Source organism: Oncorhynchus clarkii, chromosome 27 (assembly GCF_045791955.1).
Source record: "Oncorhynchus clarkii lewisi isolate Uvic-CL-2024 chromosome 27, UVic_Ocla_1.0, whole genome shotgun sequence".
Classification (NCBI taxonomy): domain Eukaryota; kingdom Metazoa; phylum Chordata; class Actinopteri; order Salmoniformes; family Salmonidae; genus Oncorhynchus; species Oncorhynchus clarkii.
The window spans coordinates 12,466,002-12,483,448 of NC_092173.1; the positions used below are offsets into that span (position 1 = coordinate 12,466,002).

Sequence of the window (17,447 nt, forward strand, 5' to 3'; positions counted from 1 at the left end):
GATAGAAATATAGGCCATTGATTGTAAACATCATGGTTTTCAAGAGTATATCGGCAACAAAATAATGCATTGGTTAAGTTACCATTGAAATAGGAATTATGTTTCTAAATATCTCATGTATAGATCATACTTTTGCTTGTTATGTTGATATTGTTTGTTGATTGACATTTTTAGATAACATCATGTTGGTGAGAAGTTGCAATGTCATCCTGTTTGCTTTCTGTGCTGTGTTGCAATTCTGTATGTTGTAGAGGGCCACCTAGTGGAGTAGTAGCCTCATCATGGCCGGAGGCATCCTTATAACTGTTGTGATGGCGTCATCTTGTGGTTATAGAGTTGTGACATGATGATTGCCTGCAGCTTTCTTAGTCATGTGCTAGTCATGCCTGTTAAGGACAGTCTCACTTTCATCTAGCATAAATTTACTTGCCATGCTTCTAGGCTCTGAGATATATGCTGGGTGATTGAAACTAACAAACTCAGCAAAAAAAGAAACGTCCCTTTTTCAGGACCCTGTCTTTCAAAGATAATTCGTAAAAATACAAATAACTTCACAGATCTTCATTGTAAAGGATTTAAACACTGTTTCCCATACTTGTTCAATGAACCATAAACAATTAATGAACATGCACCTGTGGAACGGTCGTTAAGACACTAACAGCTTACAGACAGTAGGCAATTAAGGTCCCAGTTATGAAATCAGTAGAAGGCCTTTCTACTGACTCTGAAAAACACCAAAAGAAAGATGCCCGGGGTCCCTGCTCATCTGCGTGAACGTGCCTTAGGCATGCTGCAATGAGGCATGAGGACTGCAGATGTGGCCAGGGCAATAGAGTGCAATGTCCGTACTGTGATACGCCTAAAACAGCGCTACAGGGAAACAGGATGGACAGCTGATCATCCTCGGAGTGGCAGACCACGTGTAACAACACCTGCACAGGATCGGTTCATCCAAACATCACACCTGCGGGACAGGTACAGGATGGCAACAACAACTGCCCGAGATATACCAGGAACGCACAATCACTCCATCAGCGCTCAGACTGTCCGCAATAGGCTGAGAGAGGCTGGACTGAGGGCTTGTAGGTCTGTTGTAAGGCAGGTCCTCACCAGACATCACCGGCAACAGCGTCGCCTATGGGCACAAACCCACCGTCGCTGGACCAGAGAGGGCTGGCAAAAAGTGCTCTTCACTGACGAGTCGCGGTTTTGTCTCACCAGGGGTGATGGTCCGATTCGCGTTTATCGTCGAAAGAATGAGCGTTACACGGAGGCCTGTACTCTGGAGTGGGATCGATTTGGAGGTGGAGGGTCCGTCATGGTCTGGGGCGGTGTGTCACAGCATCATCGGACTGAGTTTATTGTCATTGCAGGCAGTCTCAACGCTGTGTGTTACAGGTAGACATCCTCCTACCTCATGTGATACCCTTCCTGCAGGCTCATCCGGACATGACCCTCCAGCATGACAATTCCACCAGCCATACTGCTCATTCTGTGCGTGATTTTCTGCAAGACAGGAATGTCAGTGTTCTGTCATGGCCAGCGAAGAGCCCGGATCTCAATCCCATTGAGCACGTCTGGAACCTGTTGGACCAGAGGGTGAGGGCTAGGGCCATTCCCCTCAGAAATGTTCGGGAACTTGCAGGTGCCTTGGTGGAAGTGTGGGGTAACATCTCACAGCAAGAACAGGCAAATCTGGTGCAGTCCATGAGGAGAAGATGCACTGCAGTATTTAATGCAGCTGGTGTGGCCACCAGATACAGACTGTTACTTTTGATTTTGACCCCCCCTTTGTTCAGGGACACATTATTCAATTTCTGTTAGTCACGTCTGTGGAACTTGTTCAGTTTATGTCTCAGTTGTTGAATCTTATGTTCATACAAATATTTACACATGTTAAGTTTACTGAAAATAAACACAGTTGACAGTGAGAGGATGTTTATTTTTTGCTGAGTTTACATTATAGAAGGAAATTTATTTATTTTTTTTTTATTTTACCTTTATTTAACCAGGCAAGTCAGTTAAGAACAAATTCTTATTTTCAATGACGGCCTGGGAACAGTGGGTTAACTGCCTGTTCAGGGGCAGAACGACAGATTTGTACCTTGTCAGCTCGGGGGTTTGAACTCGCAACCTTCCGGTTACTAGTCCAACGCTCTAACCACTAGGCTACCCTGCCGCCCCAATAGAAAGTGAACCAGCTAAACAGACCATTGCGGCACTCTTTCTCTCTCTCTCTCAGCACAGTACATTACTATGTAATAATAAGGTTACAAATACTATATTTCCCATCCAAATGTGTGTGCCTTTTGCATTTTCTACATGATCAAGCACAGCAAGATAGTATCAGTGTGCTTTACCCTAGACACAGCCTCGACTGATTGCAGTGCGGTCACAGATGAAGCTTTGAAGTGGTTTCTATCATTTTCTTGGTACTGACATGCATCTGTCACATCTAGACACATGCTTAGCTTTCTGTGGTAATCAAATGTGAGACTGATCTGATGTCACAGACAGGGTCTCCAAACTGCAGAAATTGTGCTGACCTATTAGGAAGTTTCCGACACTTCGTAAAAACCTCACCTTTAAAATGAAGAATTAATCTCTGTGCCTTTCACAATTTATGACTCACAGCTATCAGATGCAGCACTAATCTCTCCTCCTCAAAGGTAAGTTGATGTATGACTAGTGAATACCATTTTTGGTCAAATATTTTCATGCAACAGTGTGTTTTCAAAGTCAGAATGCATGTACACATTTGACACTTTTGTCATTGCTAAAACATGATAAACATGCAACTTCTTAAAGGGGCAATCTGCATCGCTTGATGCATTTTAGACTTTAAAGTTAATGATTTTTGAAGAATATATATCAATGCCTCATTAGCTTAGTTCAACTGTCGTACCCTATCAGAACCAAAAACATTTACTCTTTTGTTAGTAAACATTGTAATTGTAAACAAACAATGTATAGCCTCAAAACATGGTTTACACCATTTTTTCCCTTGTATCCATAGCTCTCTCCATGAATTTGAGAGTATTACATTTTTCAGCCCAAGCTTTTTACCAAAACAGTGGTGTGGGGACGCTTTGTTATTGTTTGAACTGCAGGTTGCCCCTTAAATCTCAATACAAGTTGTAATGATGAAAGGGAATCTACTGGAAAGACAGATTGTCCCACTCCCAAGCAATCCGTTGGGTCCCATTTTATAGTAAGTGACAGGGAAAGTATATATTTATTAAGTTGACAAGCACAGTGTAATTATAATGTACTCATTGCTACACAGTGCTGACATGTTTATAGACAAACTCCACTATGTATTTATTTGGAGACTGAAAACTTTTCATTTGGCTCATACGCCAGCATTTTGGATTTGTGATCAAATGTTTTCTTTCTGTACTGCAAATGCATCCAACAAGTATGTAGAGTCGCAAGATTTTCACGTAATTAACAAGACATTGAGACATTGTACTGGATATCCAAAGAAAGGAACAATGAAATGGCATAGATTACATTGAAACTGTTGAGCAGGATGTGTACCGTAAGCAGGAATTATGGTTCAACAGAAGTTTCATATATTTGTTTCACATCTCATGTTGGCCCGCTTTCCTTCCCTGTCACATCAGCACTATTTCCTGGCGATGTTGGGGATTTTAAGCACGGTCATCATGGCCCTCATCTCAGTCGCTGCTACCTGCCCTGCCTCACCATGTGAATGTCTGGACAACGTCACAGTCAGCTGCCCGGACAAGAGGCTGAAGAAGTTCCCTAACCTCCCCGATGGTACTGAGGAGCTTTATATGGCCCACAACCTGATCCAGGCATTCCCCACCAGTGGACTGGAGCAGTTGCAGTTCCTGGATCTCACCAAAAACCGCCTCAATGTCTCCTTGACCTCCAACTTCATCTGGCCCAACATGAGCAGCCTGGTCAAGCTGTTTCTCAGGGGTAATTGCCTGGGTTCACTGGGCCCTGGGCAGCTCCAAGGCCTCTCAGCGCTCACCTTCCTGGACCTCAGTGAGAACCACATGGAGGCCCTGCACCCAGGATCTCTCCAAGGCCTTGGTCAATTGAAGACGCTCATTCTCACACTGAACCAGATCAACAGCCTGCAGTACGGGGCACTGAGTGGAGCCCCTGCACTCACTGACCTTCACCTGAGCAGCAACATTATTGTGGAGTTTGAAGAAGGGGTGTTTGAGAACTCCTCCAAGTTGGTAAAGCTGATTTTGTCCAAGAACAACTTGGTTAGCATTGGGAATGGCACATTCAGGGGAGCAGTTAACCTGAGTCATCTGGACCTCAGTGGAAACAAGTTTGATTTTGTGCCCATTGCTGCCCTGAGGGATGTGTCACAGCTGCACAGCTTATACCTCCAGAAGAACAGCATCACCTTCATACCAGAAGATGCTTTCTCTGAGCTCAGCCATCTAAGGATTTTGGTTTTGAATAATAACTGCCTGAGCAGAATAGCTGAGGACTCATTTAGTGGTCTATTCCATCTTGGTCAATTGGATCTGAGCTACAATAACCTCAAATCCCTCCCCTCTGAAGTTTTTCAATATCTAGGCAGACTGGAGCTCCTGGATCTCTACCATAACAACCTGACATACCTTCCAGAGGACCTGTTTCACAACCTAACTAGGCTGAGAGAGCTGCAGCTTGACAGCAACAAGATCTCATCCATTCCCCCAGGGCTCTTTCACATGATGCCTAAGCTAAGGGAACTCCAGCTGGCCAACAATCAGATATCTGACCTCCACAAAGCCTTGTTCTCCAGCTTGAGGAGCCTACGGAAACTCTACCTGGACAACAATGTACTAAGCAAGATTCCCAGAGGCCTATTCCACAAGACCAAGAGTCTCAGGGAGCTACAGTTAGACAATAACCACCTCAGGTCTCTCGCTAGGTCCCTCTTCCATGGTCTGACAAAACTCCACTTCCTGAAGCTCTTCAACAACCGTCTCACAGCAATTCACCCTGAGCAGTTTTCTACCCTTGGTGAACTGAGAGAGCTCCTGTTGAATGAAAACCTGATTGAAGATCTTCCAAAAGGCTTATTTTCTAAGCTTCGAAGCCTCAAGATTCTGGATTTGAACAACAACCGCCTCACAGCACTGGCTTCTACAGACTTTGATGGGTTAGGTGCCCTAAAGGAGCTTAATCTCAGCTTCAACCAGCTTCATGATCTCCCATATGCCACCTTCTACTCCCTGGATGATTTACGTAGACTCCTTCTCCAGAACAACCGCTTGGTGTCCTTGCACCCTCAAGTTTTCTCCCCCCTGGTCGACTTACAGGAGCTTGACTTGGACAACAACCAGATCAAACTGCTACACCCTGACGTGTTTCAAGGCCTTCACCACCTCCAGAAACTGCACCTGAAATCAAACCGCCTCAGTACTCTTGTGAATGGGACACTGGAGCCTCTGGAGAGCCTGAAGATCCTCCACCTGGAGGGGAACCCCTGGGACTGCTCTTGCAGATCACCCATTCTGTACATCAATAACTGGATTATCAACAATAACCAGAAGCTACAGGACAAACCCATGTGTTCCTCAATCAACCGACCCATTTCACAGCCTGCAAACCTATTAAAACCCTGTGTGAGCGTTGCATGCTGCCCCAGAAGCAAATTTCCCCTAGAGATGCTGACAGTGCTTACAGCTTGGCTTCTAGGTATTGGTTTTCTGTGACTTCCTTTTGCGGTTTCTTTCCTGTTTTCAGATGGTTATGTTTATTGCTTTCATGCAACTGTCTATTGCAAATGCATTGTTAATAATCTAAGTTGATGTAGTGTAAAGATTAAAATACCATGGAATTGTGTTTTTAAATAAACTCAGCAAAAAAAGAAATGTCCTCTCACTGTCAACTGCTTTTATTTTCAGCAAGTTTAACGTGTGTAAATATTTGTATGAACATAACAAGATTCAACAACTGAGACATAAACTGAACAAATTCCACAGACATGTGACTAACAGAAATGTAATATTGTGTCTTTGAACAAAGGGGGGGTCAAAATAAATCAAAAGTAACAGTCAGTATCTGGTGTGGCCACCAGCTGCATTAAGTACTGCAGTGCATCTCCTCCTCATGGACTGCACCAGATTTGCCAGTTCTTTCTGTGAGATGTTACCCCACTCTTCCACCAAGGCACCTGCAAGTTCCCGAACATTTCTGGGGGGAATGGTCCTAGCCCTCACCCTCCGATCCAACAGGTCCCAGACGTGCTCAATGGGATTGAGATCCGGGCTCGTCGCTGGCCATGGCAGAACACTGACATTCCTGTCTTGCAGGAAATCACTCACAGAATGAGCAGTATGGCTGGTGGCATTGTCATGCTGGAGGGTCATGTCAGGATGAGCCTGCAGGAAGGGTACCACATGGAGGAGGATGTCTACCTGTAACACACAGCGTTGAGACTGCCTGCAATGACAACAAGCTCAGTCCGATGATGCTGTGACACACCGCCCCAGACCATGACACCCCAGACCTCCACCTCCAAATCGTTCCGCTCCAGAGTACAGGCCTCGGTGTAACGCTCATTCCTTCGACGATAACCGCGAATCCAACCATCACCCCTGGTGAGACAAAATCGTAACTCGTCAGTGAAGAGCACTTTTTGCCAGTCCTGTCTGGTCCAGCGACGGTGGGTTTGTGCCCATAGGCGACGCTGTTGCCGGTGATGTCTGGTGAGGACCGGCCTTACAACAGGCCTACAAGCCTATTGTCTATTGCGGACAGTCTGAGCACTGATGGAGGGATTGTGCGTTACTGATGTAACTCGGGCAGTTGTTGTTGCCATCCTGTAGCTGTCCTGCAGGTGTGATGTTTGGATGTATCGATCCTGTGCAGGTGTTGTTACACGTGGTCTGCCACTGCGAGGACGATCAGCTGTCCATCACGTCTCCCTGTAGCGCTGTCTTAGGCGTCTCACAGTACGGACATTGCAATTTATTGCCCTGGCCACATCTGCAGTCCTCATGTCTCATTGCAGCATGCCTAAGGCACATTCACGCAGATGAGCAGGGACCCTGGGCATCTTTCTTTTGGTGTTTTTCAGAGTCAGTAGAAAGGCCTCTTTAGTGTCCTAAGTTTTCATAACTGTGACCATATTTGCCTACCGTCTGTAAGCTGTTAGTTTCTTAACGACCGTTCTACAGGTGCATGTTCATTAATTGTTTATGGTTCATTGAACAAGCATGGGAAACAGTGTTTAAACCCTTTACAATGAAGATCTGTGAAGTTATTTGGATTTTTACTAATTATCTTTGAAAGACAGGGTCCTGAAAAAGGGACGTTTCTTTTTTTTGCTGAGTTTATTTTGTTTTTCTTTTAAATAAAAGTAACTATTTCATTTAATTTCTTGAAATGTTATAATATCTGTCATAATTTGGGATCATGATGTGAATTAGACTGAAAGGAGTGCTGTTCAGAGTTACTAAACTTAAGGCATTTATTGTATAATGTATGACTAATTGCCCATGCATGGATACAAAACATACATACATACTCTCTCCAACTTGAGACATGCAGTCGCACTCAGAGATACACCTGCTCGTGCTTCTAAATGCCACTAGACATCACTGAGTTCCCACTGTGCAGAGTCAAAGATACATTCGCCTACAAGTGCTGAGGGACATTATTGCTGAGCATTCGTGAGTGAGCCTTGAGTCAAACTTTTATGGGGTTGAATGTGATTAACCCTAAATTGAAAGAAATTAAGGAAACTGTGGAACATGGGGTCAGGTCAGACACCCTAAGCAGAACACAGCAGAACACATGAGGTTTGGTCCCTCACCTCCTGCACTGCATTCTAGGTGGGGTGCTGCTGAAGAGTGGCTGGGTGGCTAGAAAGTGGCCCTTAATTTAAATGACAAATGATCTGTTATTAAGTACATTGAGTACGTCAGAGAACTTTAGGGAAAATACCCAAAGGTCTTTGGTCTTGGTGAGTTTGGTCTGTAAACATAGAAATTCTGCCATGCCCAATTTGACTGACAGGCAGCAAATGTAGACTTTTGATTTTCAGGAAGGAGGATTGGAGGGAAGGATGATCCTAGATGGGTGCAAGGCAGACCACCATAACCACATATTAAATTAATTAATCAATGTAAAGTGTGCAACAATATCATTATGGAAATCATTAATTGATTACCCTATAAGGATTTGCACATTTGCACACTTACCATAGCAATTTAAGTACCCAAGTTAACCTAACATGAATTAGGTTACCAGTGGAAACAGGTTAGATTATGTGCCCATTGCTGCCCTCAAGGATGCATCACTGCGCCCCTTCTCCAGAACAACCGCTTGGTGGCTTTGCACCCTCAAGTCTTCGCCCCCCTGGCCGACTTACAGGAGCTTGACTTGGACAACAACCAGATCAAACTGCTACACCCTAACATGTTTCAAGGCCTTCACCACCTCCAGAAACTGCACCTGAAATCAAACCGCCTCAGTACTCTTGTGAATGGGACACTGGAGCCTCTGGAGAGCCTGAAGTTCCTCCACCTGGAGGGGAACCCCTGGGTCTGCCCTTGCAGATCACCCATTTCTGTACAGTGGCAAGAAAAAGTGTGTGAACCCTTTGGAATTACCTGGATGTCTACATAAATTGGTCATCAAATTTGATCTGATCTTCATCTAAATCACAACAACAGACAAACATAGTGTGCTTAAACTAATAACACGCAAAGTATTGTATTTTTCTTGTCTATATTGAATACATAATTTAAACATTTACAATATAGGTTGGGGAAAGTATGCGAACCCCTAGGCTAATGACTTCTCCAAAAGCTAATTGGAGTTAGGATTCAGCTAATCTGGAGTCCAATCAATGAGACTAGATTGGAGATGTTGGTTAGAGCTGCCTTGCTCTATAAAAAACACTCACAAAATTTGAGTTTGCTATTCACAAGAAGCATTTCCTGGAATAAAAGTGATCTCAGAAGACCTAAGATTAAGAATTGTTGATTTGCATAAAGCTGGAAAGGGTTATAAAAGTATCTCTAAAAGCCTTGATGTTCATCAGTCCACGGTAAGAGAAATTGTCTATAAATGGAGAAAGTTCAGCACTGTTGCTGCTTTCCCTAGGAGTGGCCGTCCTGCAAAGATGCCTGCAAGAGCACAGTGCAGAATGTTAAAGGAGGTTAAGAAGAATCCTAGAGTGTCAGCTAAAGATTTACAGAAATCTCTGGAAGATGCTAACATCTCTGTTGACGAGTCAACAATACATAAAACACTAAACAAGAATGGTGTTCATGGGGGAGGACACCACGGAAGAAGCCACTGCTGTCCAAAAAAAACCATTGCTGCACATCTGAAGTTTGCAAAAGTGCATCTGGATTTTTCACAGCGCTACTGGCAAAATATTCTGTGGACAGATGATATTACTGTTGAGTTGTTTGGAAGGAACACACAACACTATGTGTGGAGAAAAAAGGCACAGCACTTCAACATCAAAACCTCATCCCAACTGTAAAGTAAGGTGGAGGGAGCATCGTGATTTTGGGCTGCTTTGCTGCATCAAGGCCTGGACAGCTTGCTATCATTGATGGAAAAATTAATTCCCAAGTTTATCAAGACATTTTGCAAGAGAATGTTAGGCTGTCTGCCAATTGAAGCTAAACAAAAGTTGGGTGATGCAACAGGACAACGACCCAAAACACAGAAGTAAATCAACAACAGAATGGCTTCAACAGAAGAAAATATACCTTCTGGAGTGGCCCAGTTAGAGTCCTCGCCTCAACCCGATGGAGATGCTGTGGCATGACCTCAAGAGAGCAATTCACACTAGAAATCCCAAGAATATTGCTGAGCTGAAACAGTTTTGTAAAGTGGAATGGTCCAAAATTCCTCCTGACCGTTGTGCAGGTCTGATCCGCAACTACAGAAAACGTTCGTTTGAGGTTATTGCTGCCAAAGGAGGGCCAACCAGTTATTAAAGGGTTTCGCATACTTTTCCCACCCTGCACTGTGAATGTTTACAGGGTGTGTTCAATAAAGACATGAAAACGTATATTTGTTTATGTGTTATTAGTTTAAGCAGACTGTGTTTGTCTATTGTTGTGACCTAGATGAAGATCAGATCAAATTTTATGACCAAATTATGCAGAAATCCAGATACTTCCAAAGGGTTCACATACTTTCTCTTGCCACTGTACATCAGTAACTGGATCATCAACAACACCCAGAAGCTACAGGGTGAACCCATGTGTTCCTCACTCAACCGACCCATTCCACAGCCTGCAAACCTATTAAAACCCTGTGTGAGCGTTGCATGCTACCCCAGAAGCAAATTTCCCCTAGAGACGCTGACAGTGCTTACAGCTTGGCTTCTAGGTATTGGTTTTCTGTGACTTCCTTTTGCAGTTTCTTTATTGTTTTCAGATGGTTATGTTTGTTGCTTTCATGCAACTGTCTATTGCAAATGCACTGTAAAGAATCTAAGTTTAAAATGCCACAGAATTGTTTTTAAATGCTTTATTGAAAATTTATGCTTTTATTTTTATTTCATTTCTTGATCATTTACAATATCTGCCATAATGTGAGATCTTGATGTGAATTAGACTCAAAGGAGTGTTGTTCGGAGTTAATAAACTTAAGGCATTTACTGTATAATGTATGACTAATTGCCCATCCATGGATACAAAACATACATACATACATACATACATACATACTCTCTCCAACTTGAGACATGCAGTCGCACTCAGAGATACAACTGCTTGTGCTTCTAAATGCCATTACACATCCCTGCGTACCCACGGTACAGAGTCAAAGATACTACATTAGCCTACAAGTGCTGAGGGGCATTACTGCTGAGCATTCGTGAGTGAGCCTTGAGTCAACCTTTAGAGGTTGAACGTGATTAGCGCCATAGAGGGACACCAACCTGTAGGCACCCGATAATTTGAATCCTTAAAAAAAAAGCAGCACACTAGCATCTCCGATGCAATAAATTAATAACCAACGTTTCGACTGCAAGCTGTCTTCATCAGGGTTTCAGACATGCTTCGCTCTACTGACAAGCCACACCCCTAAAAAAATACAAATAAATTATCCCTCAATAACCCTTCAATTTGCTCAATATTATGTTGCAGCTGTTAGAGGGACTACAGTGCCTTGCGAAAGTATTCGGCCCCCTTGAACTTTGCGACCTTTTGCCACATTTCAGGCTTCAAACATAAAGATATAAAACTGTATTTTTTTGTGAAGAATCAACAACAAGTGGGACACAATCATGAAGTGGAACGACATTTGTTTAAAAAGTTTGAAATATCCAATAAATGTCGTTCCACTTCATGATTGTGTCCCACTTGCTGTTGATTCTTCACAAAAAAATACAGTTTTATATCTTTATGTTTGAAGCCTGAAATGTGGCAAAAGGTCGCAAAGTTCAAGGGGGCCGAATACTTTCGCAAGGCACTGTAGTTGCACAGATAGCAAGAACAACAAGTAATGCTTCAAAATATATATATACACACAGAGAGGACTAATTTCAAGAGTTTTATTTACCATTGGCTCACAAATGAGACAACAATAATAAAAGGTACACAAGACAAGAAAGGTTACAGATGTACATCATTCTCAAATAAATTAGTCTCTGCTCCATTGAACAGCTACTGGACCACCAGCCAATCCAAGTCCTTCTACCCAACAAAGGCAACTGGTTATTCATTTTTCAAAATCAAAGTTGATTTCTAAAACAAGTCATGTTTAAAATTAAATACTTTGAATAGGGCTGTTTTGACAACCAATCTTATCAGTACACTTCATATGTCAGGTATGCCACTCACTGACCTATAAATGCATTTTTAATGCCGAGACAATTGTTCAAACCAAGTGTGGTCCATCGCAATACGAGGCTATGTCTATTGGTTTTAGATATAGTAACACTTGTGATCTTTCAGATTCCTCAGGTAGGAAAAACTCTTCCCGCATTTGTCGCACATGTAAAGTTTCTCTCCTGTGTGGATTTGTTTGTGGGCTTTGAGGCTGTTGCCCTGGTTGAAGCTCCTCCCACAGAGGTCACAGCTAAAAGGCTTCTCTCCAGTGTGTATCCGCTGGTGCCTGTTGAGGTTCCCAGTGTTGCTGAAACATTTCCCACACGTTTCACAGCTGAAAGGCTTCTCCCCAGTATGGACCGCCTGGTGGGTTTTCAGGCTGCTGTGTTGAGTGAACATCCTTCCACACACGTCACAGGTGAACGGTCTCTCCCCAGTGTGAGTTTTCATGTGTATGTTCAGGTAGCTGACCGACTTGAAGCTCTTGTTGCATAGGCCACAGCTGTGCGGCTTCTCCATAGTGTGGAGTTGCTGGTGCGATTTGAGGTGAGTGAGAGAACTGAGACTACTACCGCACACTGAGCACATACAAGGCATCTCTGCTGTGTGAGTCTGAAGGTGTGTCTTGAGGGAGTTGACGCAAGCCAGGACTGTCCCGCACACCACACAGAGGAAGGCGCTCTCTCCTGCGTGGGTTCTTTGGTGCATTTTCAGAGCACTTCTTTGAATGAAACATTTCCCGCACGTCTCACAGGTAAATGGCCTCTCTCCTGTGTGGATCCGCTGGTGGCCTTTCAGAGTGTCTGCCTGGTTGAAGCTTTTCCCGCACGTATCGCAACGGAACGGTTTCTCACCGGTGTGTATACGCTGGTGCCTGTGGAGATTTCCTGGTATGCTGAAACTCTTCTTGCAGATCTCACACTTGTACTTCCTCTCTCCCGTGTGGACGATCTGGTGCATCTTGAGACCGTGGGCCCGGTTAAAGCTCTTGCCACATTCGTCACAGCGGAACGGTCTCAACCCTGCATGGAGTCTCTGGTGATTCTTGAGTAGCTGCTTTAGGGTGAAAGCTTTACCACACTCGCCACATGTGTGCGGTCTCTCTCCTGTGTGAAGCAGCTGGTGTGCATCCAAGCTGCGTTTAAAGGAAAAACCTCTGCCGCACTGCTGGCAGATAAAAGGTTTCTCCGCTGCTGCATGGATCGCCTGGTGAGCTTTCAGCTGGATCAGTTTGCTGAATGTCTTCCTGCAGTGCTTGCAGCTAAGGTGGTTCTCTTTTTTGGGCTTTGCCCGACGAGCCCCTGTGATCTTTGGCTTTCTCAAACGCTTTGGCCCTGTGTCGCCACCTTTGTCCTTTGGGTCCGCTGTAGGGTTCTCTGGGTCACTCACCTCCTGGGCCTGGCTCTCTAAAAAATGACTTGGGTCTGATGTGCTGTTGTACAGGTACTCTTCCAACCCTTCTTCTTTGATAACAACTGACTCGATCGTGTCCTCCATGTTGGGGTGCTGAGATGGAGAGGGAAAGCAGTTTTAGACTCCGATCTATGTATAATGATATCATACAACAGAAATCACCACAAAGGGATGAAATGCTTCTTGTACTCACTTTAAATAATGAAATACAATTGGTACCAAATGGTGCATAATGACACTTGTGTGATATAGACAAGTAAATAGGTTGTTACTTTGTGTACCCCCTAGTAATTCCAGACAGCTTTCCAAGAACTAAACCTTTAACAGAATATTGTCAGTTAGGCAAATAGACCTACCTGGTTTACAGTTGAGGGAAGTCTCCCTTTCCACAGGTGGAGGATGGGGGAGCGTTTCACTTCTGCATCACCAGCGCAAAAGCCTGAAAAAGATTGCAGTCAAAATGAAAAAGGTTTGCATCGAATTCAAAAGCACTGATTTTAGTAACAGTGTGCAAAAGCAATCTAACACCAGATTGATGGCCTATCTGAAATAATGCCAAGTCTCACCTGGTTGTGTGCCTTTTAACTGGTGGATGACCTTGACTTCACTGCAGCAGCCATTGGCTGATGTGTTCTCTCGTCCTCCACTCCCTTCTAAAACAGTCCTCAGTTCGGTCTCAACCGCGTCTAGCCTCTTCTTCAAGTCCTCATTCTCAGTTTGACTCCGAGACACTTCCAGATGCAGAACAGAGGAGCACTCGTTGAATAGCTGGTAGATTTTGTCCACAGCCTCCTTAGCCAGTATCTCCATGAAAGAGGTCAACTGGGTCAACTGAGTGAAAAGAACAAAAGCAAGTTGAAGGCATACAGGTTATATTATTCACAGAACAAACTTCAGTTTACTAAACTAGCTAGCTACCATTATAAAACGTAGCTGACAAGTATTTCTGGCGATTATAATTCATTCAGACAAACATTTAGTGTAATTAATACATTTCATATACGCTATCGCAAAAATGATCATTTGGTTGTGTTCATGGTCTTAGGTAACAGAACATGAAGATATTTTGTTTTCCAAATAACACAAAATAATTGATTGGTTTGTTACTGTAGGATAAATAAACGTAACGCAGTAATTCAAGTGTTCAATCAATTGTATTTGTGGAGAGCCTTTTGTTATAACTATGGAACAGAAAGCATGTGTGTTGGAACACGGTAACAGATTTTTTTTTAAATAAAAATACCCCAACCACCAAGACAAACGGTCAGCATCATACGTGGTCAAATTATGAAAACATCAGTACTCTAAACATTAGAAGTGTCAGGTTTGCTTGATAGTGAAAATCACCACAAAAGAAAATGGCATTTTAATTAATATACTCTAAGTGTTGATATGATAGCAGGCAAAAATAGTCAGTTGTCGTCTGCTTGTGCTTACATGGTGTGCGTCTTTAAGCAATGGCATCAGTTAGAGCATGTCACAAACAACGAAAGCTGGTGAGTTTGTTGCTGATGTTTTAGGGCCTGCTCTCTGTGATAACATTTTGTGCTGATAATTGGCCAGTAGCTCGTTCTATGCAAACGGTGCTGTCCCTTCTCTGAGCGCACACCATTCTCTCTTATTCGGAGGCTCAGAATAATCAGAGATGTCATCAGGATTAATTTCTTCCCCATCAGTCGTTCTCATTCAGATTTGGTAGCAAAGCTAACACAGCATGTGCATCCATTTGTCTTGGTCTTCTTGCCATTGTAAAAGATGCACGTCCTCACTGACTGTGTACTCTAAGGCCAGAGTTGACTGATAGGACTGCTTGGATTCGGTGGACTGATTATAATTGCAATAGATCAATAAAATAGCCCGCCCTGCTCTTAATTCACAAGTGGTGATTACACAATTATGCAACTTCCTTTTCAACTCACGCATTCGCCCCATCATACTTCATTTATTTGATCTGTTGTGTTATGTGTGAATTTAGTTTTGGTATAGTTTAGGTTCAGTTGAGGTAATTATCAGGGTGATTATCTACTGGGCATGGCACATTCAACTATTGGGAGCAGACCCTACTGTCGGGAGGAGGGGCAACAGGGGGAAACCATTTAAAATTGCATGCCCGCCTAAAACTGGTTCTAAAAGTACTTCTGTATGTGATATTAAGATTCTAACAACAACCGTGTGTTTTATAGACTTATTAAGTAATAGTCAAAAACAGAGAGGGGCATGACTTTAAAAATTAATGAGCAGTCCAAATGACAGCTTTACCGGTTCTAATGTGGGTTTTATAGTAAAGACATGTAATTTAAACTGTACAAATGTATTACCTTTTAAATGTGGCATGAACACAACCAGTCATGCTTTCATCTGATTGTCAAAAAATACTTGAAGTGGAAGTTACCTTCACACGTTCATCCAAAAATACAATTCCAGCATCCGAAGTGTACCCGACAACTTTCCTTCAATTCGCAAGTGGCTGAAACTACCATATCACCAGAGAAAGCATCCAAGCGATTGAAAAAGCACCACTCTGTCTCAGTATTTATAGCCCATGTATCTGATTCTGTCTGGCCAAAAATAGTATGACATGCCATGCTCTTTTTGTCCAGAGAGCATCATATACATGGGCTACAAATACTGAGACAGAGGGGCACTGTTTCGCACGCTCTGATGATTTCTCTGAGATTGAGTCTTTCTTGGTCAAATAAATGATCAATATTTAAATATTTTTATTTGGATTGCTGCACTGTTGGAACTAGCAGCACAAGCATTTCGCTACACCAGCAAAAACATCTGATAATCTATTATTGAGAAGAGAATTGTATTGGATTCACTGTTGGTGTACAATGTCTATTAGAGGTCTCCTAGAGGTCTGAATTAAGAGTTTGAGATTAGACAATTGATTACCTGAATGTTACTTTACTTTAATTTGTCTTGCCTTACCAGTTTGGTGACGTTTTTGCCCCAGCAATAATCAACTAATCATGGTCTTCAGTTTAGAATGTAGCCAGATATTTATCTCGTATTGATGGTTTCATTTTACCATCCAAACGAATTGTATGCAGCCGGCAATACACTGGTATCCCAGTGGACCGGTTCATACCTAAAACAGTTTTCATACAACTGCAAAGGCATGGGTTATAGATCTGTCTTTCTCATTGATCAGTCACGCTCCTTGAAAACAGGCGGTAGATCTGTTCTGTGTGAGCTATTTCTGTTTCCAGTGCTTAAGTTTAGTTTTTGCATCTTTTACTTTTGTACACCAGCTACAAACAATATTTTTGATTATGGAAAATATTTCACAGCGGTTAACACTATACTGTGTTGTCACAAACTGAAATTAGGCGAAGTATTAGAATTTTAGCAACCAGGAAATGGCGGAGCGATTTCTGCATAGTGCATCTTTAAGAATCAAAATGAAGCAAAACAAACGAAATGGGGAGGGCTCTTTTTGAATGTATCCAATAGCAACTCTCGTTTGCGTTTTCCGTCTGGAGTAAACGGTTTCGGCGTAATGATTACGCCCCAGGGCGGAGGCTGCAACCTCGGTGTAATTAACTAGCGGACTGGTTTACAAAATGCCATACTTTACACAATCAGAAGATATACCTGTTCATTTGGGGTTTCACTCGCGTTCTCTCCCGTTGTTGGCACTTCAGACGAGGCAGAACCCTCGAAAACTTTGCTAATTTCTGTAACAGTCGCGCTGACCATTATCTCCAAAATGGATCCAATCTGTCCTTGCAAAATTGACATTTTTGTCGAAATCACAACGCACTTACAAATCTTTGTAAATGTGCGCTATTGGCCAAGTTGACCAAGCGCTATGTAACGTTAGCTACAAAATAAGTGTAGCTAGTGCTGTTAGTAGTGTTGTTGTCCGACTGACCTGAAACAACTCGAATGGCATACGTCACATGTTCTTCCGGGTCGAGGCGTGGGTTTTTAGTGGATACAGCAGCCACGAAGTCAATGTGGCTCTATCGTAAAAATGAATGAAAACAAACATTTGCTTCTTGGTCTTGATTTAATGTTAGGGATTAGGGAATAATAGGTTAGGGAATAAGATATTTACTTCATTTTGATGCCATATTTATAATTATAAAATCTATGCAACAAATTTCCACCAACAGGATTCTGTGGCAATGCACCACACAACCAATAAACAAAGCATACCGACTACTTAGGGCACTTCAATGTCATGGTTTGCGTTTTCAACACCATAGTAAAAGAGACTATGTAAATCTCGACAAA

General features: G+C 42.9%; 2 protein-coding genes across 2 annotated transcripts; one reads left to right on the plus strand and one right to left on the minus strand.

Moving 5' to 3' along the window:
* Positions 1–2,585: 2,585 nt before the first annotated feature.
* Positions 2,586–5,696, plus strand: LOC139386311 (insulin-like growth factor-binding protein complex acid labile subunit). The gene is made up of 2 exons (XM_071131828.1): positions 2,586–2,669; positions 3,627–5,696. The coding sequence occupies exon 2, from the start codon at positions 3,642–3,644 to the stop codon at positions 5,694–5,696; it is 2,055 nt and encodes a 684-aa protein (XP_070987929.1). The 5' UTR covers positions 2,586–2,669; positions 3,627–3,641.
* Positions 5,697–11,498: 5,802 nt separating this feature from the next.
* On the minus strand, positions 11,499–17,108 carry LOC139386341 (oocyte zinc finger protein XlCOF6-like). Its single transcript, XM_071131875.1, has 4 exons — positions 16,803–17,108; positions 13,769–14,033; positions 13,559–13,641; positions 11,499–13,295 (listed from the first exon to the last, which is right to left on the minus strand). Exons 1-4 carry the CDS (start codon positions 16,947–16,949, stop codon positions 11,886–11,888), a joined length of 1,905 nt encoding a protein of 634 aa, XP_070987976.1. The 5' UTR covers positions 16,950–17,108; the 3' UTR covers positions 11,499–11,885.
* Between the last annotated feature and the right edge of the window lie 339 nt (positions 17,109–17,447).